Genomic DNA, 23613 nt, shown 5'->3' on the forward strand with positions numbered 1-23613 from the left:
ATCATTTTCCAAAGGAGACGGAGCAAATGCTACTGGGAAATGAGTGGGTGAAACAGTCAAATTTCAGCACATTCACAGAATCACAGAATGGCTGAGGTTGGAAAGAACCTCTAGGGGTTTTAGAGGATTATGTAGAAATACTTGAAACTTTCTTTGGAGTTAAGTGGGGAAAATAACTGACAGAAACATTTAGGAGGCTATGACTTTTTAGTACTCATATTCCTATTGCTACAAAAAGTCACAGAAGGGAAAATTATTTTTCCTCATGTTAACATTGAAATTAACCAAATCATCTGCCTTGCTTTTCTCTCAGAGAAAATAAAATTCAGAATATTAGCTTTCAAGTTCAAGGCAATGCCTCAGCACAGCTGTTACATCTAGCTCATCTTCCTGAACTGTATTGCAATGCAAACTTGTAGTATGGACATAGTCAAGATATAGGTACAATTGTGTCATGACAAAAGTTGTATGAGAAGAAATAATAATATATGTTGCATGTGAGGGTTTATTTGGGTCAAGATGGTGTGAGCAATTACATATTAACAACATGGTAATAACCACCATTAGATGAAACACTGGTGAGGTGCACTCTCATGGGGTCCACAGTCAAAGACACCAGTATCTAAGTGATAGCTACCCTTCTGAAAAATCAGAACCACATGTATCGTGCAACTGTTTGGCCTCAGAGGACAAATTGTATCTAATTAAAGGCAAAGCACATATGATGGACATGAGAGGAACTCAGTACCATCTGCTCTACTACTGATTAAATCCTTTTACACCACACTGCTTGCCAGTGAAAACATAGCCTTTGGAAAAAAAACAGTACTCCCTCTCCTGACAAATCTACAGCCCTGTGGAAGATACTGAGTCATACATCCTGGTAAGGTTATACTTCTTAATGGGCTACTACATGACTAATGGGAATTTTACTAGGCAGAGAGTAAAGACTATTAATTTTTGTAAGTTTCAATAAGATGTATATCAATTATATTGATACCTTTGTAAATAAAGCCCCAAAATTAGAGTTAAGATTTTTTTAGAACTTTCTCTACATAAAATTTACATTTATACATACAGATGTGCATGTAAGTGCTAGATAATAAGTATCCCTACGACTGGGCTGCCATCTTTCAAATTGTGTAATACAGTTCAAGACAACTTTTTAAAAAGACAGATGGTAGAAGGATTTTGAACAGAACTATTCTGGTACAATTATCACCCAGGTGATTACATTCTTGTCTAAATTGCTCTGCAGCTGGATGGAATATACTACCCACTTTCCACACTGTAAGGAACAGATTGTACTTCCCATTTTAAGCTTGTGAAATGTGTTAGCTAGAAACCTTTCCTAGCTTAGAAGCAGATTGAAAGGCTCATGTAACATTTGGAGAATATTTTTACATCTGTCAGTGAAAGTATTCAATTATCAAAAACAGACAAGCTATGACTTTTTAGCATCCCAGCATGTCCCTGCTTGTATCCTCATGACATCCTACAATTTGGTTTTGTTTCATAAAAACAACCATGCTGTACATTTCCAGTTAGCTTGGTGTATTATAATATATTGAAATCCCCACTGAGTTTTTGCCGCTTTTCGTTTTCAACATATAAACTGAATTACCTGAATTAAAGCAGTTCTCCTTCCCTGATTATCAGCAGGGAAAATCAGCAAATTCCATCAAGCCGTTTTTCCTAACATAATACAAAAAATAGGGTAAAAGGAGTCTGCTCTCTGCAGATGTAGCTAGTTCTGAACTACTGTTCCAAGCCTTTTACAGCTGAGATGTTAAGTGATTTTCCCTCTCAGATCACAAAGTGTCTACTTCCTCAGGATCCTCTGCTGAACTTTCCCAGGCAGCAGCTGACAGCTCAGACACCCACAGCATGACAGGACAAAAACCAGCTACACAAACAGACCACAAGAGCTCTGAAAAAAAGTCTGCTTTCAAATACAGTGAAGTCAAGTCTCATACTATAGCTATTTCTTTGCCTCTGCTTTTATTAGTAGTATTTTCCTTCTGTCTCACAGATTTTTAATTAGATTAAATAGCCAATGCTGAAATGCTTTAAAAGTTTCTCATGTGTTTACCACGTATCAAGAAATAGATTTTTTTTCCTTTTGTGTTTAATGGCATACTCTATATAAATACACAGTTCTAAGAGGGATATTAAATGGAACCTACACTGTCATGCCTGAAAGCAATCACAGTCTAAACTAATGCCAAGGAGTAATTACAGCCTAATTGCCTTGGCTTGTTTGGTATGTCATAAATGTTTCTACAATGGTTCTTAGCAGATCAAGAGTCAGAAAACAAATTTCTGCAAGTTGTGGAGAAATTATTACAGCCCATTAAGGCCTTCCTCAAACTGGTTCCATATTCTATCATCTGCAGTGTTCAGAAGACATTTCTCTGAGCTATAAATGCTATTTGTCTGCTGAACAAAATTCTTTACCTGGTACTTAAATTACATTTCAACAAACACCACAATATATGAGAGTAGTTAAAAAATGCTGTTCTCCAATGAGTTAACTTTTCCAACATGAATAATAAAACCATTAGAGATTTTAGAGGATCCATTCATTTGTTTCCTAGGGATTTAGCATTAAACAAAGGACCAGTGCAACCTCTGTGAAATGATCTTCTGTGAAACAAAAATCTGTGTCACATAAAAAAAGGACAGTAACTTGTCCCTCTAATTTGATGCTTATGAAGGACAAATTCTACATATGCTTACTTTATGAGATGCAATTTGCTCAAGAAAGCAGGATTTTTTAAAATCTGTGAGACTGAAAAGAACGTAAAGTAAAAGGATATTGTCATCAGCCACACTGATGAAGAAGAGCTACAGGTAATTTTGTTGCCATGGAGCAAAGTGTGAATTGCGCAGGACACAGGAAGAAAGTTGAAGTATATACTGCAAACTTCTTCACTAATAGATTTTTTTCTGCAGACCTCAGACAATGGGGTTTCTTTTCATGATGCACTAGCCCTGGAGGTACTCTCAGGCGACATTAATAAGACTGTATTGTTGGACACCACATATTGCTACACACAATGGCAGAGAGGATTTTCATTAAAGGCAGACACTGTCATACCACTTTGCATAACTTGCCCAGAAAAGAAAGACCTTTATTTTTCACCATTTCAGCCATTTTTCTGTGTCCCAGGGGACTTCTAACTAAAGAGAAGGAAAAAAGATTGGAAATGAGTGCGGCAGCAAAATAGTACTGAGTATAAATACAGAAGCTAAGAAGCTATCCAAAGATAAAAACTTGGCATATATGAATTTTGGCATGGAAATTCTTCTGCCCTGATAATTCCTTATACCAATTCAAGCATGCATCAAATAACAGCAGTATTTATCAGTTGATGACAACTGAAACCAATAGTTATGGTGTATTGATTTTAACAAAAATTTTTGTTTCATAGCATAGTGTGTCCCCAAACCTTACAGCTGGCAGGGACATTTTAAGGGCATCCTATTTAAAGAATTCTGGAAGAAATCCTCTTGGGACAATACATTTATGTGTCAGTGATATTGATATGTGTATATTTGGTGTAAAAGAATTACCTTTTCTTTAAAATCCAGTAATTCCCAAAAAAAATCTGATCTGTAAAATTATAATTTTATTTGGTGATCATAGGAGAATCTTTAGGAAGTTGATTGCTTAAATTTTGTGTTTAATATTTATGTTAGATCAAGAACAGTTCCCTTGTTTTTCATCTCTATGACCCTAGAATTTTAATCAAGTGTTTCTAGGATTGCCAAAGTGATGGAAAAACAATAAAACGGGACGGATAAATGTAAATTACATTTTCTCCTTAAATTTAGTTATATTCAGTTTTACTCTGGGTATATCCATTTGAGAATGCCAGATAATCTTAAAACCACAGACAAAGCTCATTAATTTTACTGAACATAGAAATTGTTTCTAATATTCTGATGCTCTTAAGTATACCTAACAGCTTAACAGCCAAGAGAAAACAATCTTGAAATTAATAATGATTGTCATCTACTATGAAAATCCACAATGTATCTCAGTGTGTTGGATTTCATGCTTCAGTTTTATACTTAAATTAGAATTAATTATTCAAAAGTGTTCAAATTCTTCAACTCTGTGGCTAAGTTCCCAAGCAATTTCAAGGATTATTTAAACAAACTGAGCTCCTGAGTTTAAGACTTGCCCATGAGAAAAAAAATGGCTATTTTCAATTTGAAATTGGTACATGGCATACATTCCATTCAGGAGGCAGTAAAATCTGCCACTACACAATAATTACAGACCTCTGGATAAAGACAAAGAAAGAAAAGGATTTAATTTGATTAGTTTCCAGCTTTATTCATTTAACTCACCTGGGAACTATCCAGCAATAATTCTTCCAATCAAGGTCATAATTCTTCTTTAATTGTTTCCACCTGGTACAGTACTGTCATCAGCCCCTGGTACTCCTTTCCTTACTTGGCTCCCAGCCCATCACTCATGCCCTCCCAGTCTTCCCTTGCACTGTCATTAAGGACCAAGGGAGAAGAAGTTTGGGTTATTTTTGTTGTGACACATCACAGAACCTCCAGCTTGGTTTCCTCCTTTGATGGATGATTTCCATGTCTTCAGTCCTTATTTCTGTTTACACCTCCTAAGAACTAATTCCTGCCCTTTTTCTGCTACAGTCAGACATGCTGAGCTCTTCCTTACAACCTGTCCCACACCCCAGCATTCTGCAAAGTTGACTTTTCTAACTCCTCCCCTTTTCTGCCCTTTTTATAGTCCTCCCTGTACATCACCCCCTGCTACCTCCTCAAAAAATCTTAAGCAGTTAATAAAAATCCTTTAGCAGACAAAAATTTTCACTAGAAAATTAATGTACAAATAAAAGTCTAGGACAAGCATTCAATGACACTAATTCTACAAAGTCAAAATCCCTATACTTAGGAAAATCCTATCGCTTAGCACACTAACCCAAGGAACACATTATATTCCCAGGCATCCTGAGGAGAAAAGGGAAACTGTGGGACCCTAAAGAAATTAACCTCAACAAAGGTGACCTTTTACTTCCCTTCCTAGAACATTGCTTTTACGATTGCAGTGACTTCATTTGGGGAGTCAGACTGTACACATGAAATCTGGATGCATTCTGTTAATGGTCATTTTTCTCTGAGAGACTTTTATCATATTTCCTCATTGGAATAATCATGAAAGGAATTTTAATTTTGGAACATAAATGCAGTCTACACACTAGCAAGCATACACACTTTATAGTAAATATGTGGTGTTAAGGCAGTAAGCAGTAAACATTTTTGAAGAAAACTTGATTTGTTTTCAATCAGACCAGATAAGAGTGATTATTAATGGTGGTGAATATATTTATCCAGGAGCACAGGTTGGTCTAGGCAGGAAATTTTGTATTAGTGGAACAGAATTTCTCAGTTTATTGATTTATGTCTAAACTAAATGAGAATATGTTCTATTGCTCTTGAGGTGGATGACATGAAATTGAAGTAGGTATTTTAATATCCTGTTTAATGTCAAGTTAGAAAATTAGGATCTTCCTCAACCTTTGAGTTTTAGTCATAAAAGACTGATGGTTCAGGACCTCCCAGTGTTTTACCATATACCATCTATTCAAATGGAGTGGGCTGACAGCCCTAGGCTGCAAAAATCCTTAGCTGTTTATGGGAAAAATATTTCCTGTCCATTGGAGTGTGAAGGTAGCTCAATAATTTTGGAAGAATTAATGTAAAGCTATTTGTACATGTTTTTTAGATAAGGTAAAGAAAGTGAAAGCCTGGGTAGCATTGCTAAAAAGATATATCTGGTAAAATAGATTATATAAAAAGAAAACACAGAAGGGAGAAATGAGTCCTATCAGAAAGGACAACAAAATTGAACAGGGAGCTTCATGTTTTGGGACAAATGCATTGCCTTTCCCCTGCACTTACACTATTGCTGAAAAGAAAACACTTATCTAGTCACATGAAAGGCTCTTCCTCTTTACCTATAATACTGAAGATAAAAAGGAGACTATCACACATTTACAAAACAAAGATCTCACACTTCCTATTGCTTAAGCAAATGTGACATGCTATTACTTCAAAAAACCAGATTATCTTGTTGCTTGTTTCTGAAATTCTTGCACAACGTTACCTGACAGCAAATTGGTTTAAGAGAATGAGCAATAATTATTCTGTAATTTTTCTTCAACATTCAATGCCTTCTGGAAACCATACTGCAGATCATCCTCCTAAAGATACCTTTGATGTCCATGAGTCTCAGCAAAGTGCTTCTATTAAAAGACTGCCTTTCAGTTCAGTTTGTTTATTTCATTTTGTTGTATATACACCACATTTTCAGCTCAGAGCAAGAAGATGAATGGACAAATAATAACACATTTGCAGTAAGAATTTTGTGGCAAAGACCTTCAGTAAGATATTGTGGTTTCAATGCAACCACAACACAATGACAAACTTCCTTTGTAAATGACAGATCTAATAATAAAGTTAAAATTATAGTTCCATGAAAAAAACCCAGGTACTGAAGGCACAGTACATCTACTGTAGGTTGGCATGTGGCTGTATTCCCAACAAAACCATCCCTATTATTCATGAATTGATTTACACTTTTTATCTTTCCATAACATGCAGTATTTATTTACCCTTACATTTTGAGGCATTACAGTTTCTGCTGACATGGCTATTTTCTTAAAATAGAACATTACAGCAGTCCTCTGCTAGATGTTTAAGCCATGTGTATGTTTATTTTTAAATTTTTTTCTCGAACTTTCTAACTGTGAGCAGGCTGGGAATGTAGAGTCATGACGAATGAGAGTTTACTTTATAAAAAAAAAGAGAAATGTAGACATTTGATGTAACACTCAAAAATTCACAGCCTCCTACCTTAAAAACAAACATTTCCCGGCGAAGAATAGCCAGAGTGTTGAAGTTCCCATCACAGATGTTAGGCTTGGCTCCGGGATAGGAAGGTTTGTCACCAGTGGGTGGCCGGGGAGGTTTAGGTTGCCTGTCATTCTTTCGTGGGTCTGCTGGAGGGACTGAACGATGTGGGGGCACTGTTGGCAGAGGCCTTGTTGGTGGTGGTATCCTGTCAGGTGGACCTTTAAAAAGACAGCAGCTGGATGTAATACACAAACCCACTAAAGGAAACATACACAACAAAACCAGCTGTAAGCCGTGCAAACCCGACAGTGAAAAGGGAATGAAAAAGTGACCTAGCATACATTTCTGATGTTATTAAATCACTGAATCATAGAATCACAGACTATGCTGAGTTGGAAGAGATTAAAATCACTGAGTCCAGCTCTTGGCCCTGCTCAGGATGCACCAAGGGTCAGTCACACCATGTGCCTGAGAGCATTGTCCAAATGCCTCTTGAACTCAGTCAGGCTGGTGCTGTGACCACTTCCCTGGGGAGCCTGTTCCAGATATGAACCAGGCAGTGGTTATGAAGGGTATAAAGAATGACTACTAAAACCAAGGAAAATAATTTGTTTTCATTATCCAAAATATTCCTTTTTTGTAAGAACATTCCAATAAAACCTTCAAAGGATGCTTAGGCCACCATCATTTCATATGAGAAGTAGTTCAAAGCAAATTATTTACCAATTGAGTAAGATCTCTTATAAAAGAATCATTTTCTCTTATACAAAAAAATGAAAAAATATCTTGCTCCTTATAAGATCATCATCAGTCAAAAGATTTTCAACATATATTTTAAATCTGTAGTCATCAATTCACACAAGCACATAAGTAGCATACCTGCTATTTACTGCTGATCAAAGTTTTAGGTCAAATAATGTCATATTCATTAGAGAGAGGATAATCCCAGCTTTTTCAAATGTCCTTTGGTATGTACTGCAGCTCCTAAAACTGGACCTCAGATCCTAGGCAGGTATATAACACACATACCCCATCACCCCCCTGCCATGATTTATTTATTTTCTTCAAGTAAAAAACTCTGTAGAGCAGTCTTAAAACAGTTTTCTTCTTTCAAATATATTATTTGTCAAAATATACTGAGTTTTATGAAATTACTCTCCCACTCAAAATTTCGCTACCTGCAAGTCATCAGGCCATCTCAGATAATAATGGCATACCAATAATAAAGATAATGGCATACTGAATGACTTGAAATGAGTATACTGAAAATGTCTTCCCTTCTCTACACATATCAGCAACATTTATTTTTCATGGACAAAAAGATAAGAAGCTTCACTTATAACTACATGTCTGGAAACAAGATGAATGTTTTAATTTTTGCTCACTCTATTTAGGCCTCTCTTCAAATAATTTAAATAGGTAATACACTTTGACTTTAAAAAATAAATACTGTTTGCATGACCACCTTCAGAAATACTTTTGAATAGTAAGAAAACTCTAGACTGCACAAATGACATTTGAATTTCTGAGAATTTTATTAAAAACCATATAGTTTATATAAAAAAAGACAGATTATGTACGGAAATCTTAAACTTGCCAAATGGTTGTAATGCAATTTAATAAGGCATTTATTTCATTCACAATTTTAAGACTTGTGGCATTTATAATTTACAGTTAATAACAGTATTTCAAGGAATACTGCAGACCAAAGTAATTATTTTAATAGGTGTGACATTTTTATTGAGGCATATGATTCCAGATCACATCTTGATTTTAAAGGGAGCAAAGGAATCAGTTTGCAGTAGCTTGTGTTGGAAAGTTTTAACCCCAAATCAAAATTTTTTATGCTATTTGGTGGTGATCTCAGATATTACTTCCCAGGGGTAACACATTTATCCTAATGTACAGCTCACAGCTGTTCAAGCTTAGCAGCTAGTTTTAAGCAAAATATTCTTGTCTAGCCCCTAAGTCTAGACTACCAACTTATGAGGTCATGAGAAACAACCTTCCTTCCAGCTAATCACACAGGAAAAAACCCAACCAAACAAAACTTGATCAGACAGTCATTCTGAAATTGCTTTTTATGCTTTATAAAAATATCTATCTGTGCTTGTGAATATGATATTTTAAAATTCTTGTTACTATTACACAATGCAGTCTGCAGATTTCTAGTTAGCAGTACAGTAATTCTACATGATTGTAGTTGTCCTTTGTGGTAGGAAAGATAAGGAAGAAATGGCCCTCACAATATTCAACATAAAGACGACAAACTTTAAACAGGGAAAACAAGAAGTACAGAATTTAATCCAGTGCAGATTTAATTAATGAAAATTAAGCAAGGCGATTTTATGCACTGGATAGAGAGCATTAACATGGAGGTATGACAGAATTTTTAATTCTAAAAATAAAATAAAACTTTAAAGAAAAGAAAATAAAGACTATTTAACATATACCAACAGAATCAAAGTCATTAAAATGAAAATTAAAACTCCGTCTTTGGAAATTTAAGGGATAGTAATATGGGAGTTAGTATTACATTCAACCCATAACCACAATCATGTTATTGTTTTGACTTAAAAAAAATTCAATTGCTTTCTTAAATGTAGAATTTATTTGCATCACATGTATTTCATATCAGGCCATAAAAAACCTGAAATGAACATATTTTAGAGCAATCCCTTCTTTTCCTTCTGTAGGGACTATAACACTATTTTGAGATCACTTTCTTATATATATCATAAGAAAGGGTATTTACGGGACCTCAGATTTTGAGATAAATTTTCTGTATTATAGCTGATAAACTGAGAAGCAATCAATTCATCCAGTTACATGAGCTTCGACACTTGTGTAAATAATCTCATTAAAGTTAAAAACATGCATTTCTTAATATTTTCATAGTGTGTAATCATTTTGCATGAATTTTCTTTATGGATTTTTAAAATATTTAAAATTCTTATTCCAGATGAATGCAGATTTGAATATAAGTTTTGAACATTGAGAAGAGTGAGAACATTTGAACAGTGAGAAACAAGTAACAGTGTCCTCAAAATCTTTGGATGTTTTACTCACACAGAGACTCTAGCATAACAACTGGTGAAGTCCACACTAATGAACCCTTTGAAGAGGTGATACAGACACAAGGACCTCAAAGTTATTCTAAACCAAAAAGCTTGTGTTGTCTGATGAGAACACGACATACCGTATATCTTCTGGATGCCCTGTAAATCGTCATTAGGTAGTTTGAAATTGTCAGTTTCCATATATTGGTAAAATGGAGCCATGATTGCAGTGGGATCATTAGAGTGCTCCAAGCCCAGAGCATGTCCGAGTTCATGCACTGCAACTAGAAAGAGATCATTTCCTGTGAAGAGAAGGAAAGGAAAAAGACCTTTGAATCCAAAAATCTAGTAAAAAAATAACACACATGGAGGATCTGGACTTGCAAGATGTTTTCACTGCATTTGAGTTTTCACCAGGTAATGAGTAGTAATTAATGGATCATCAAGGATAATGTGGCAAAAAATGGATTTTTGTCTCTATTTTTTTCCTAACAAGGAAACTATTATGCTATGATATACGGTACTCTCACAGCCATCATAAACATAACCTTTTTTAACTGATACAGATGGTAAGTGCAGGGTTCAAGTGTCATAGCTTATGTCTAGGCTTTTATGCAATTAATGACTTGATGTGTCCATGAACCCAACTAAAAATGCTTTCATTAAGACATAGTTCCAATAGGAAGATATCTTGGCTTTGTTTGGTAAACTTCACAAACTGAAGACAACCTGTTTAGGATAAACTCCACAGAGAACTTAGTCATTCAAACATGTGTAATCAGACCCCTGCTGATTATATGTAGACGTTGTCCATTTCTGAAACACTGTAACTGAAATCCTAATGAGGAAAATAGATGTCCTAATGTATTTCCCTGTGCAATTCCTTGTAATAAATGTAGTTTTTTTATTTAAGTTTCAGAGCTTTTAAAATTTTTGCAGGACTAAAGAAAAACCCCAAAACCATGCACTCAGGTTATAGACCAGTTTGATGTTTTTGTTATTCTCTTCTCAAAGTATCTTTAAATTTTTTATTATAGAGTATTAGATACAACTGGAAGATTTGGCAGTAGAATATGCCACTCTTCCAAAGCAAACACAAATCAAAGCCAATGGGACCTTTTCTAAAAAAAAACTTTCAGAGCTGGACCTCTGTGGTATTAATTTTGTCTATTTTTGCTCATCTAAGATTTTGGTCTGCATATCTTTCTATGAGTCTTTGATACAGATTCTGTCATTCTTAACCTGTCACAAAATGAGACTTTGGAAAAGTGGTTTAGATCAGGAGAAAGATTCCAGTTGTCTAAAAAGGGTCATATCCAGAATATAGCTCATTTCACCACCTAGGAATGGAAGAACCATCCTCCAGAAGTTTCATCCTGTCCCACTGACAAGAGAAGTACTCTAGATCAGCAGTTTATGCTGACCATTTAGATTTAAATGCTGAACTCATGTGAAACTGGTGACTATAAGTGTCACTTATGGTAAGTAATTTGTTGAAAGTATAAATAATGAAAGGCCTGTGATCTGGCCTAGTGGTCATATATTGGTTGGGAATATGAAAAAAAACAAGCTCAACCTTAACTCTTATCGTATAATATGTAGATTATTTTGGGATAGACAGTTTTTTTCCACTGCTGGAACTTGATCTGGAAGTACTTTTAAAATGTCTGTAGTAATAATATTAAGTTGCATCAGCAACAAAATTGCACATATATACATTATAGAACTTCAAGGACATAGTTGACAGTATTTCAATTTCTCAAGCATTTCCTCTTGTTGACACAATAAAATAAACTTTATCCAAAGTACATATGAAAGAGGAAACACTAGATGCCTTCATGATGTATGAAGCCATGCGGATGTCTGTAAAATAAATGTCTGAATGAAATTATGAAAACAGACACATGTAAAACTATATGCTTAGTTCACAGAGTCTTCTTATAACTTCTGATTAATAATTTGAAAATATGACAACTAAATGTTCTTGATCTTCTATTCAATATAAATGTGCAAAAAAAATCACATCTTGTTGCTATCACGCTGGCGTGGTAGTGTGGAGGAAGGGATTTAGAAAGGCCTTGGGAGTTGGAAACTGAGGAAAAGATACATTTAGGTATGAGGAAAAGATACATTTATGTATGCCCCATTGTTTCGGGAAAGTTTCGCTTCAGCATCTTTATGCAAACCCCCTTCTCCCCACCCCTGAGCAGTTCCCATTGGACCTGACCCCTGGGGTGGTTCTGATGAGCCCATGCTGAACACTGTCTCTATTGTTTAGACCTTATCTCTTAATTTTGCTGTATAAAACTGTATCTGGGCAGTAGCCCAGGGTCTTTTGTCCCTGCAACTGTTCAGGCAATACAATCTTTCTGGACTGCATACAACTGACCTCTCTTCGTCTCTTTATCTCGACTCCTTGCGGCGACCGAGGTGCACCGCCGCTCGGACCGTGCTAACCCAGCCACTGCCTGGTAAGCCCAGTGCAGCAGGACCACGGCAAACCCCGGTCCCCTGAGGGGACAGCTAGCCGGAGGGGTCCCGGGGGGCCGGGGAGGGACGGGGGACAGCCGCAAGTGACCCCCGAAAGCCGCAACATCTTTCAAAAATTAATGTGACATAATGTGCTTTTAGAATTGAGAAGTTTATCCTATTATTTATAATTATGTGGTTTCCAGACGAAATGTTTTATGACAATATTTCTCTTGGATGCAGCCCTTTTTTCAGCAGAGCAGAATCTCAATGTGCTGTTACAATAGGTTTGATAAGCCTGACTGTCCTGGTGACAAATATTCTTGATATCTGAATCTGGTCTTCTATATGCAGACAAAGACGATCTTGACATCATCTCATATGAATAATCCACAGTTTCTGTAGTTAACATCAGCATAGGAAGTGATGCACAGAAGGAACTTTGTAAAGGTTTTCATTCTGCACTTATAATGGAATAGTTAATGTAATTTTAAATAATCATAGGTTGAAGATGGAAAGACAGAAAAGAAGAGCATGTTACTGTACTACAGCTTTCATATTATGATGAAAAGTTCTCACATTATTTTTAAATTCTTTTCTGAGTTCTGTGAAAGTTCTAAAATAGGCTTATTAGAATGTAAAATTTCTTCCCCTGGTATTAACTTGAATATTTAAGAAGCAACATTCTTTTTCTTTTCAGATCTTCTGAAAGCAAGTTTCTTTCCTATACCCATGTTTCCTACATCATAACTAAGAATATTAACTTAGTCTTATATTAAATAATTCACAAACAAGTTGGCCACATTTTATTTAGTAAATAATTTTGAAATAGTTTTGAAATAAGAGTATTTATTCTAATACTATCATTAGGCTTTTTACTGTAAGTAGATGATACAGTTTTCTACATATTTTATCTCTATTGTTTGAGGCAGGAAGTCTGGGAAGTTAACTAGTTATACTTTCTAAAATTTCAAGAAACTGCAGTTAATCAACAGTCTTGGAAGAGTCTACTACTTCTATTTGTGCCAGTTATGCAATACATGAAAAATCAATACATCCTTTGGTTCTCAGTGCATAATAAGTCCCCTTACAGATTTCCAGAAATTTCTATGTTTTGTTCCATGTTGATCTGAAAGAGGTGGAATACATAGTAACAGGGAAATTAATAAAAACAACTTTCAGCTACTGGCATATCCTCTCTCCAGAACCACAGATAATGAGCATATGGTAGAGCACTTCTAAAACAGTACTAAGTGACAGTGGGACCATGTCAGACAACAGATAACAGATATTATGCAGGGGTTGGCTGTTTCTCCTTTCATCTTTTGAATGGGGGATATTATGTAAAGAGAAAACAAACAAACAAACAAAAAACCCCAAAAAAACCCAAAACCAAAAAAAAAAAAAAACCCTCCAACCAATCAACGAACAAAGCAAAAACCTCAAAACATTACATTCAATATCTGACTGTCCCTCTGGATTTAGTCCTTATTTCCACCTCGTGCAATGCCAACTTGTAGCCATCAGGGGAACCATTAAGCGTGGCAAAGGCAGAACAGCCCTTGAGCAAATGAATAAGGGGGAAGGGAGAAGGTCACAGGAAAGAGCTGGGAGAATAGTATTCTTGCCTGGGGTGACAATGATTTAACAGGGAACATATTTCCTACTCATAGCCAAATAGCCCCATTATTCATAACAATTTCCATCAAGAGTCATGATTGTCTCCAGGGCATCCTGAATTTGAACTGACCCAAATAACTTAGTGCAATTGAAACTCAGGTTTAAACAAGCCCAAGATGAGCTGTCTGAGTCCAGCACAGGTAGGGCCTTATTACTATCTGAATTTCCATCCTTTTTGCTTTGCATACAATTAAATTTCTCTAATTAGGCAACAATTATTCAGTGCCTCCTTGTTTAAGGGAGCAGACTTGCCCTGAGTACCTCAAAGTTACTGTAAAATGCTCCTGACAGTGCAGAAGGACAATCTTCTGTAACACTTGCTCTTTTTCTCAAGGCTGCATATAAGAGTATTTGTGACTGCAAGGTCAATGGTAGCCCACCTTCAATTCCTTGGTCATTGTTCAGAATAAGTTGAAGAAGCATAAAAACAGGGGAGCATTCATATTCAGGCTAGCTTTGTCATCCTATCAATACTGGGGAGGTTTTACATTTTCAGTTGCCACTGTTGAAGGAGAGAGTCCCAAATCATTTCAGTATACATTATCCAAGTAGGACATATTTCAGTCCACATGGAAAAATGAAGCACCGTCACAAACTTGAATAAGATGTAACAGAGTTAAAATGCATATGACTATAATGATTTTTAAAGCAGTTTGCCACTGAAGGACATACAATGGTGAATATTCATTGGGATAGTCTCAGTTGCACCTTGTTGTATACTCACAGAGTAGTAGAAAAATATTGGAAAATATATTTCACAAGTCCAAAACTTGTGCATCTCTATTCTTGTGTTCCCCATTAGCATGGAGATTTGGAATAGAATGGCTGTAAACTCAAAAAGTTTGTGATTGTTTCTCTTATTTTATCTCAAGTTTGATTTCACAAGGGAAGAAAAAAAAGATACTGTGTGTAAAGAACTAAGATAAAATTATTATTTTTATGCTGACACTTTTCTCTGAGGCTACAAACTATTTTAGGCACTAAATCTGCCTGACTTTACAAACACTGCCCAAACTCCAGAATATAAATATGTATTAATGTATCAAATATTCAACAGCCAGCAGAATGAAGTATGTTGTATGGGGAAGCCTTTCCCTGTAGCTAATATATACACTATTTTTCACATCTACAGATAAACAAAGCTAATATGTTTGTCCACAGTAAGCTACTAAGAAAACCTAGTTCTCAAGATAATAAATTCCATTTTAAATGGTATATGAGTTCAATTAATGAACAAAATAATTTAATGGCTAAACATGTGACCTCAATTTTGAAGACTTTTCCATCCTAAGGAAAAAAATAAAACCCTAGAAACTGAATTTCAAGTTACAAACAAACTGTAAAAATATAAAGATGTTTTATACATAGATATATACTTTCTTCAAAATACTATTTTATTTAATTTTTCATGATGTAGATAGATGTTTTCTAATTAAATTCACATCAATCTGAAATTTAAATCTGCACAAGACTTCTATTATAGTCCTATTACAACAGGACAGTATCTCAAAGGCAAACCTACAATTAATGAGAAATATTACACACACACAAAATACCCATTGCTTTCTGTTTGATGTATGCAGAATGTAGAATTTTCATTTTCATTATTCTGTTCCTTTGTACCACCTGATGCATCCAAACAGCTGAAATGCTACAAACTGTAGAGTAAGAGTTTAATTCTAAATAGCATACAAAAAAACCCCCAAAACAACTTTGTTATCTCTTATTATTATCCTTTCCAGACCGGATCAAATTCAGAAGATGTTATTTCAACAGTCAGTCAAAAGAGTAGATTCTTTCTCTCTCTGACCTTATTACAATAGAGCAGAACTGAGCAAATATATTATGTATGCACTTACATAAGCACCGTATATGAATGTATATGCTATATTGAGAGTATACATGGGCCTAAATATAAATCATAGGAATACTCTTACCCAAATAAAGGTGCTACATTTTCCAGTCTAAGAAATCATACATAGTTGCTTGACGTTATCTCAGATTTCTGCCATTGGCACTAAAATTTGGTACCTTGGTGTTTATTTTGGAAAGAGAATTTTGCTAAAAGATAGAGGAGCACTTTTGAAAAATAAAGAACAAAACTAATTTTTTGTCATTTTAAATAAAAGCATATAATATAAAGCATATCCACTTTCTGCATGAACTTAGCTTATCTATGTTTTACACACTTTATTTTCAACAAATATTTTCAATAATATATATATTTAGGCTTTTTCATTGTGGCAAACTACAGTGACATAAAAATATCTTCCTTCACCTTATTAATATATAAAATGCATTAAAAACTCCTTTCCAGTAGGCTTAGTAATATATATATATATATGCAGACAGGATGGAAGGTACAGATATTTTGTTATATACAAAATCTCTACTAATTACAATTTCTATAATTTAGAATACCTACATCCATATGTGTATATTTTTGACAAACTATTCTATTTTAAAAAGATTAACAGATTAGTATGAAATTCAAAATTGCTTGCTTGAAATTTGACAAGGGCACGTTACTACAGAGCAAGGCTGTCTTCAGGTGACTCTGATCTTTGATGAGATATGGTGAGAACACTTGAGTTTAGTGGCCTGTGAGTCCATCCTGGCAGTACTTTACTGTTTCTGCATATTTTGGGCAGAATTTAGAAGAAGTCAGGAGCCCACTTACTTTAAAACAATATCAGCTTGCACTTTAGAAGGCAAAGACATGCAAAAGACAAGAATTTCTGACTTACTACTTAGATCTGTTACCAACCACATTCTACAACTTTTAGTAAATTACTTGAAATGGGTGGAATTAATTACTTTATGTATTCTTAAATTTCTTTCTATAAAAAGCATGAATATATGAATATTTCCACTTTTTCTTACAGTTTCAATCTGAAAAAATTTGCAAACCATTCTGACTAGTAAATCAATACCAACTTCCCCAAAGAGAGACAAGTGAAGCAGCTAGAGATTATCCTAGGGGAGGTAGAGAAGACAGAAGATCTTGCTTCAATGTGATGGTATGTGTTCCTTCTGAAATATGCTGCTTATTGGTTTATTTCATCCTTTGAGGAAACCCTGCTGTGACAGGAAATCTAGCAAACTAAACAAACTCCTACATTTAATTTGAATCTCTAGCTCCTGGGATCAGCTTCTTCATCACTCAGGTCCACTACTGAATTTGTATATTATTCTCAAATGGCATTTTCATTCTACTAGTAATAAAACCATACTGATGAACAGAATTAAAAATTTTATTTTTGGGTGATTTCATGGTTGCATTTAGACAATAACTATCTTAAATAAATTTGACTTTTAATGGAATGTTGCATTTTGATAGAAAAGGTCTTCATATTACAAATGGTGCAAATATTGTAATAACCTTACCTATTTATGCTCTTTCCTGTATTTTCTTTTTTTCTGATTTTGTTTTTTAATTTCTGATTTTATTTTTTATTTTAGGAAAAATAAGCTAGAGAAGTACTTAAAGCTGCTTTCTGAAGGCTGTTAAAATGAATACATTCTGGGATTGAAGATTTGGGTATGCACAAGAGAAGAGCATGTATCATACAGTTCTCATCTATCCTCCATGGTCTGGTCCTTGTGGGTTCCTCATGTGAAGGGAATGTACGTCTTTCTACCACTCCTAAGTGGCACTTTGGGTGACAATAAATGGAAGAGAACCTTAATTGTGCATGTGGCTGTACTAAAACTGAACCCTTGTTTTGACAAAAAAATTGTAGGGTTTGTCTCTAAGCCACTCAGCTAAAGTGCAGTTTTGTTAACATGGTGTCTTCTTTTGTTTTATTTTTATTCATTTACCCCTATGTTCTTTGTATCCTCCTATGAAGAAATATTTGTAAATGCTTGGAGGAAAGTCAAAGTCATACTGCAAATATTCACAATAGATGGAATCTGTCATGGAGCAGAAATCACAGAAGCATAACATGGTTTGGCTTGGAAGGGACCTTGAAGACCATTCAGTTCCAACCCTCCTGCCATGGGCAGGGACGCCTTACACTAGACCAGGTTGCTTACAACCCCATCCAGCCTGGCCTTAAACACTTGCAGGGATGGGCATCCACAGTTCCTCCAGGCAACCTGTTCTAGCACATTCCTGCCTTTTAGAAATCTGAAAGTGTCCTAGAAATCACTGAAATCCCCACAACAGAATGTACACAGAATGCAATATATGTGTAAATATTGTGTTTGCTAAATTTTTGTTTGCTAATTTTTTTTACCTTCTGCTAGTAAACTACTGAGATTAATTATAATATACTCTAAAGTAGCTTGCATTAAAACCACCAAAATCAGGTTATTATTATTATTATTATTATTATTATTATTATTATTATTATTAACAATAATAATAATAATAGCAGCGTACCATTGTATCTTAACACGGACACAGGACTTTTTTAAACAGTGACATAATGGTATATATATGTATATATATACACACACATAAAGTTTTTACATGAACAAATCTTCCTTCACCGTTACTTTAGTTTTTCTAATTCACATTAGGAAAAAAAAAAGGTCAGGATGAATTTTTCCATGGTTTGGGTCTTTTTCATTAAACTGATAATAAAAAGAAGTGGGAATTTTGAGTGCTAATTGGCAAAGTGATTAGAAGAAAAAAAATCATTAAAAGTCTTCTGATCTGAAAAGAAGACAAATTTTCTAAGAAGTCTAAAGACTCCAAAGAGAAACCTGATCCAAGTGTGCACCATATTTTAAATTGAGACAACTTCAAACTGGGGATCGTGTATACAGAGAAAGTTACAGAAAGACAAATCTGCTACTTTGGTCTTAGTTTGTTAAAAATAACTCATATGAAATGCTCTGATCTATTGGAGAATTTGCTGCTAAGATCCTAGGATTCTATATCCATGCCCTTAGCTGTATGCCCCTCTAGCTAGAGGGAGCACTGTAAGCCTCTCTAGAACTCAGGGAATACGGTCAGTTCACACTAGTGACTCTTGGCACTTGCTGGCATGGAGACGACTGAGCCCCTGCCATGGAGGAGCATCCTCCAGGACGACAGATTGCAGAGGACAGAGCAAAAGGTGCTGGAGAGGACAAGATGTTCAGGAAGTCCAGTCATAGTCCTGGACCTCCCAGCAAATGGAAGACTATGCAAGAATTTGCTTAGAGAGGAAGATGAAGGCAGGAGTTCATTGCCCCTGATAAAGCTCAGGAGAGACTGGACATGAGAATGTAGGCCAGGGCAGAAATTAAGCCTTGCACTGTTGCTATAGGACACGAGAAAGCACAACGCGAGCCACCTGCTATTTTGCAAGGCAAAAGAGGAAGTTTATTTTCTGACTCCAACTTTTATACTTTTCCAAAGGTGACAGTGGATTGGAGAGTGAATGGGCCACCTCTGCAAAGACATTGGACAAACCACTAGTACATCAAGTTTCTCCACCCCCATGAAGGAATGCAAAACAATATGTTATTTACAGAAATTGTGTGGGAAAGTTTTCCAACAGAATGTAAACTCAGAAGGCTTTAGAAAAACTTAAGAATCAGGGCGGCATTGCATTTCCCCTTCTCTGAATTAGGAGCTCAGCAGGACCCCAGCCCGGGGGAACAGCAGTTGGCCCCAGTAGGAAGAAGGGACAGTACCAGAGGCTCCATGTTTGATGGCTCTCAGACCAGAGCTTCCACACTCAGAAAGGTTGGACCACATCTCTGCACCTCTGCAAGACACTATGGCCAGCCCTGTCAGTGTCACAAGTGATGATTAAAAACAAAAAACAGCTCAGGAGTTGTGGTTCCCCCCCTCACGCAGCCCCCCGAAGAATCCAACTAGCTCAGAGATAAGGGGCTGTGAGGGGAGGAATATCAGGAGAAGGGTAAAGATATTCAAAAGAGACTCTCACCCCAGGAGAAGTTGGTACATCTCTCTTTATTCTGTGATGTCCTTGTAGAGAGCGGGGCAAAAGAGGATGAACAGGAAATGTCAGAGGTCTATATAGACTTTGGACAGGTTGGGCTTTCCTGGCTCTCCGCCAACCCCGTTGGGGTAGAAAGAAGGGTCCAGGGGTTATCTTGATCAGAGTCACAGGGTCTCGGGGAAGGGGGGGCACAGGGTGCCCATGAGCTCACTGTAACAAGGAGTGACTATTAATTATATATGTATTTTATTTGCTAACTCTTCCTGAAGATCAGGCCCTACTACTTTTGTTGCTTCAGCTAGCACTGCTGACTGGAGTTATCAACATTAATTAACAGCTAGCAACATTAATTCCATGTCTCTACTGGATCTTCAGCATCCTGAATATTCAGTGGTAATCCCATTTCCTTATACTAACATAGTATCAATTCTAAACTGCATCACAAGAAGGGAGCTCTGTATGATTCTTAGAAATGGGAAACTAAAAGTACGTTTACACATTCCCATACTACCAATTATGCATTCAAAATTTCAGAAGTGCAACCCACTTGTGAATTACAATATTCAGACCAATACGAGTGTTTGTCTTGCCATGCTGAGGGGCAGGGAGCAACCTATGCCTGAACTGCCCTTTCTGACTGCTATACTGAGCCACCCAAACCAGCTACCTCTCGGGTGGAGACAGATTTCTTTTGACCCCAGTTGGTGCTGCTATTTTGAAGCTCTTATCACTACAGTTCTCTAATCTGAAATGGCATGATTCAACGTCACTAGTGCAAGTTATCTAGCTACTCAACACTGTAACACAAATGTCTCTACCTGCACCTCTCACAGCAAGAGATGAGAAACAGGTATTTCAGAGCATGATTCATCCAGTTTGTTTTAGACACCTACTTCAGGATGCAACAAACCTTACCCAGGAAGGCAATATATCTCTCCTATAACTCTAAAGGGACTCCATGAGATTAACTCAGATATAAACATCAACATATGGTCAGATTAATTCCACCCCCTCAAGTCTTCTGGCTTTTGACTTAGGTATTTTCTTTTAAGTCACTGGCAAAACATTAATTATAGAAGTACAGGACATGGACTTAAGTGATGTATGTAAAAACCCAGGAAGTATTTATCAGGCTGACTTGAAGGCAAGACTTAAACCTTAAAAAACCAAAACAACCAAACAAAAAATATTTTAATATCTTAATGTTTGGCACAAACAATGTTGCTCTTTTAACTTGTCTGGGTTCTTTTTTTTTTCTGCTTTCATCTTTTTTCACAACCTAATGTTTTAGCTGTATATGTTTCCAGCTATTGGTATTACCTCTTCAGCACATTTTAGAACCCAAACTGTTAGGAAGAATTCTAAATATAGATAAAAACCATTTTGGCCTCAAGAACAAATAGTATGGGCATTTTGAAGTGAAGAATTGTCTGGAAAAGCACAAATTATACTCTAGATTTGAGAATGCTATTGTAGAAAGTCTTTCATTAGTTAATTATATACTATTCTTAAAATTCAGATATAGCATTATCTTTTATTTTAGGGTTATCTACATCCTTCTACTTTTTCAATATGCATTATACTTCTTCTTAATAAATAAATAAAGTTGTAATTAAATATGTAATTACTGTAAAATTCTTCTTTCATTCTCTCAGGAAACCAGGACAACATCCATATTAATTGGCACGTGATTTTTCAGATTTTCTTTGCCCCTCAAAATGCAGAGAAAATGAGATGGCAATGCAATAATAATATTCTATAGAGTATCTTTGGTATTTCCTAAACTTGTTGTCTTGAAGAAAAAGTCTCCATTAAGTGTCCCTAGCAACAAATAGAGACTTGAGGAACCCTGGATCAGATGGGAGTTGGAATGCTAGGCTGATGCCTGCTTTAAATGACTGAAATGTCATTTTCTATCAAAAGGGAGAATTTTAGGTTAACAGATAATGCCTCTTTCCTAAATTTCTGCTTCTAAGAAACCCGACTGAAAAGAAAAAGAAATAATTTCAAGCCATTCGTTCATTAGCTGATTTTTTAGTTTTAAACTGGTTTTGACTTTTTTGCAATAATAAAGGGTATTTTCTCTCTCTCTTTTTTTTTTTTTTTTTTTTTTAACTCAATATGTTTGAGATATGGCTTTTCACAAGCTCGCGATAGCAAATACTCTTTCAAGCATGTGAAATTCAGTCTCTGGTTTGAAATCTCATAGCTCATAAGGCAGTTCCTCTATTATTAGCACTACTATTAGTTGGTATCATAGATTTTAAAGAAATATTGCCTATGGTAGGCTGATGGTAAACACCTATAAAACGCATAGAGAATATGAATAAAAAGCATTGAAATATTTTTTTCCCCCCATTCTCTAAAACTTTCTGAAACACGTAAGAGTTATATGAAGCTCTCAGATTCAGTTATCAAAATCTGCTAAGCTTCTTTCTAAAAGGAAAGGTAGGAGTATTTATCTGTTTCATTTTGTAGATGTAGTGTTGGGGGGGGGGTTGTGTGTGAGAGTTTGCGGGGTCATAAAAGCAATCATGAAAAGTCTGGCCCACATTTTATGTTTGGATTCATTTAAAATAAATCTATTTGCCTGAACAAAAATGGCTTCCCAATGATCTTTTCTCACAGACTGCAGAGGGAAAATGAGAAAGACAATAAGAGAAAATGAAGCCAAAAACTCCAACATGGTTAGTTTCAACATACTAATCATTTCAACAAACATTTTTCAACTAAATTTCCACATGTAAACTCAGTTCTCCTAATATACTTGTATGAGGGTCTGATTAAATTAATACATTTTGGTAGATAGACTTCACTTCATTGTTTCATGAACAGTTGTTTGAGACAATGATATCTTTAAATTTGAGAAAAAAAAAAAAAAAGGCAGGGATTTTTTCAGTGCTTGGAGGTGCAAATGCTGCCAAAATTGTCTGCAAGGGCCCATGCTGCCTCTCAGCTAGATGTTTCCTTGGCAGCAAAGCCGATGTAACAGACAATGTGAACTTTCCTCATTTATTTCCATGCAAAGTCAGCCAGATCTGCTTTAACGCTTTTCATTAGCAGTTTAAGATGGGCTGGCGGATCGCAAACCGAGGCAGATGGCAAATGCAAGCAAGCAAGTTCTTCTGGCCCTGGTATGTGGGAAATAACCTCCAGTTGCAGTTTGAATGGATAGCTGAGCTTGCAACTTCCCTAACAACTCCACAAAGTATTGCAATGATCTGTGATTACCTACACCATGTTGGAAGCAATATGCAACTTGGTGTCTTGAGCTGTGCTGCCTTTTTGGTTTGTAATCAAGACTGTCTCTAGCAATTATGCTAAACTTTAAATATCACCTTGCTTCTATCGACATGAAAAGCATGATGTAAGATGTGCATCTTGGTCTACAATCCTACTGCTTTAATTAAGAATATCACAAAGTCAATTCTTTTAACATATTCCTCAGCCTCTCTTTCAGTTTGCATAATAAATCATATAGATGCTAGGCCAAGAAGGAAGATGAGACTAAGATATTTCATACTGAGAGCCCCTGGGATGTATTAAAAGCATCCAGTCAAACACACATCTAGAACATGGGGCTGGATTCATCCACAAGGCTGCTT

At 35.8% G+C, this 23613-nt stretch overlaps 1 protein-coding gene across 3 annotated transcripts in view; it reads right to left on the reverse strand.

Moving 5' to 3' along the window:
* The window catches only part of MMP16 (matrix metallopeptidase 16), a 174061-nt gene that overhangs the window by 43085 nt on the left and 107363 nt on the right, over nt 1–23613 (reverse strand). For all 3 annotated transcript variants that reach the window (XM_072924807.1, XM_002199847.7, XM_072924806.1), the window contains 2 exons: nt 10097–10258; nt 6898–7115 (listed from right to left, as the gene is read on the reverse strand). In XM_072924807.1, the coding sequence (XP_072780908.1) occupies nt 6898–7115; nt 10097–10258 (380 nt within the window). The remainder of the gene's footprint in view (nt 1–6897; nt 7116–10096; nt 10259–23613) is intronic.

This window comes from Taeniopygia guttata, chromosome 2, assembly GCF_048771995.1.
Source record: "Taeniopygia guttata chromosome 2, bTaeGut7.mat, whole genome shotgun sequence".
In the NCBI taxonomy this organism is placed as follows: domain Eukaryota; kingdom Metazoa; phylum Chordata; class Aves; order Passeriformes; family Estrildidae; genus Taeniopygia; species Taeniopygia guttata.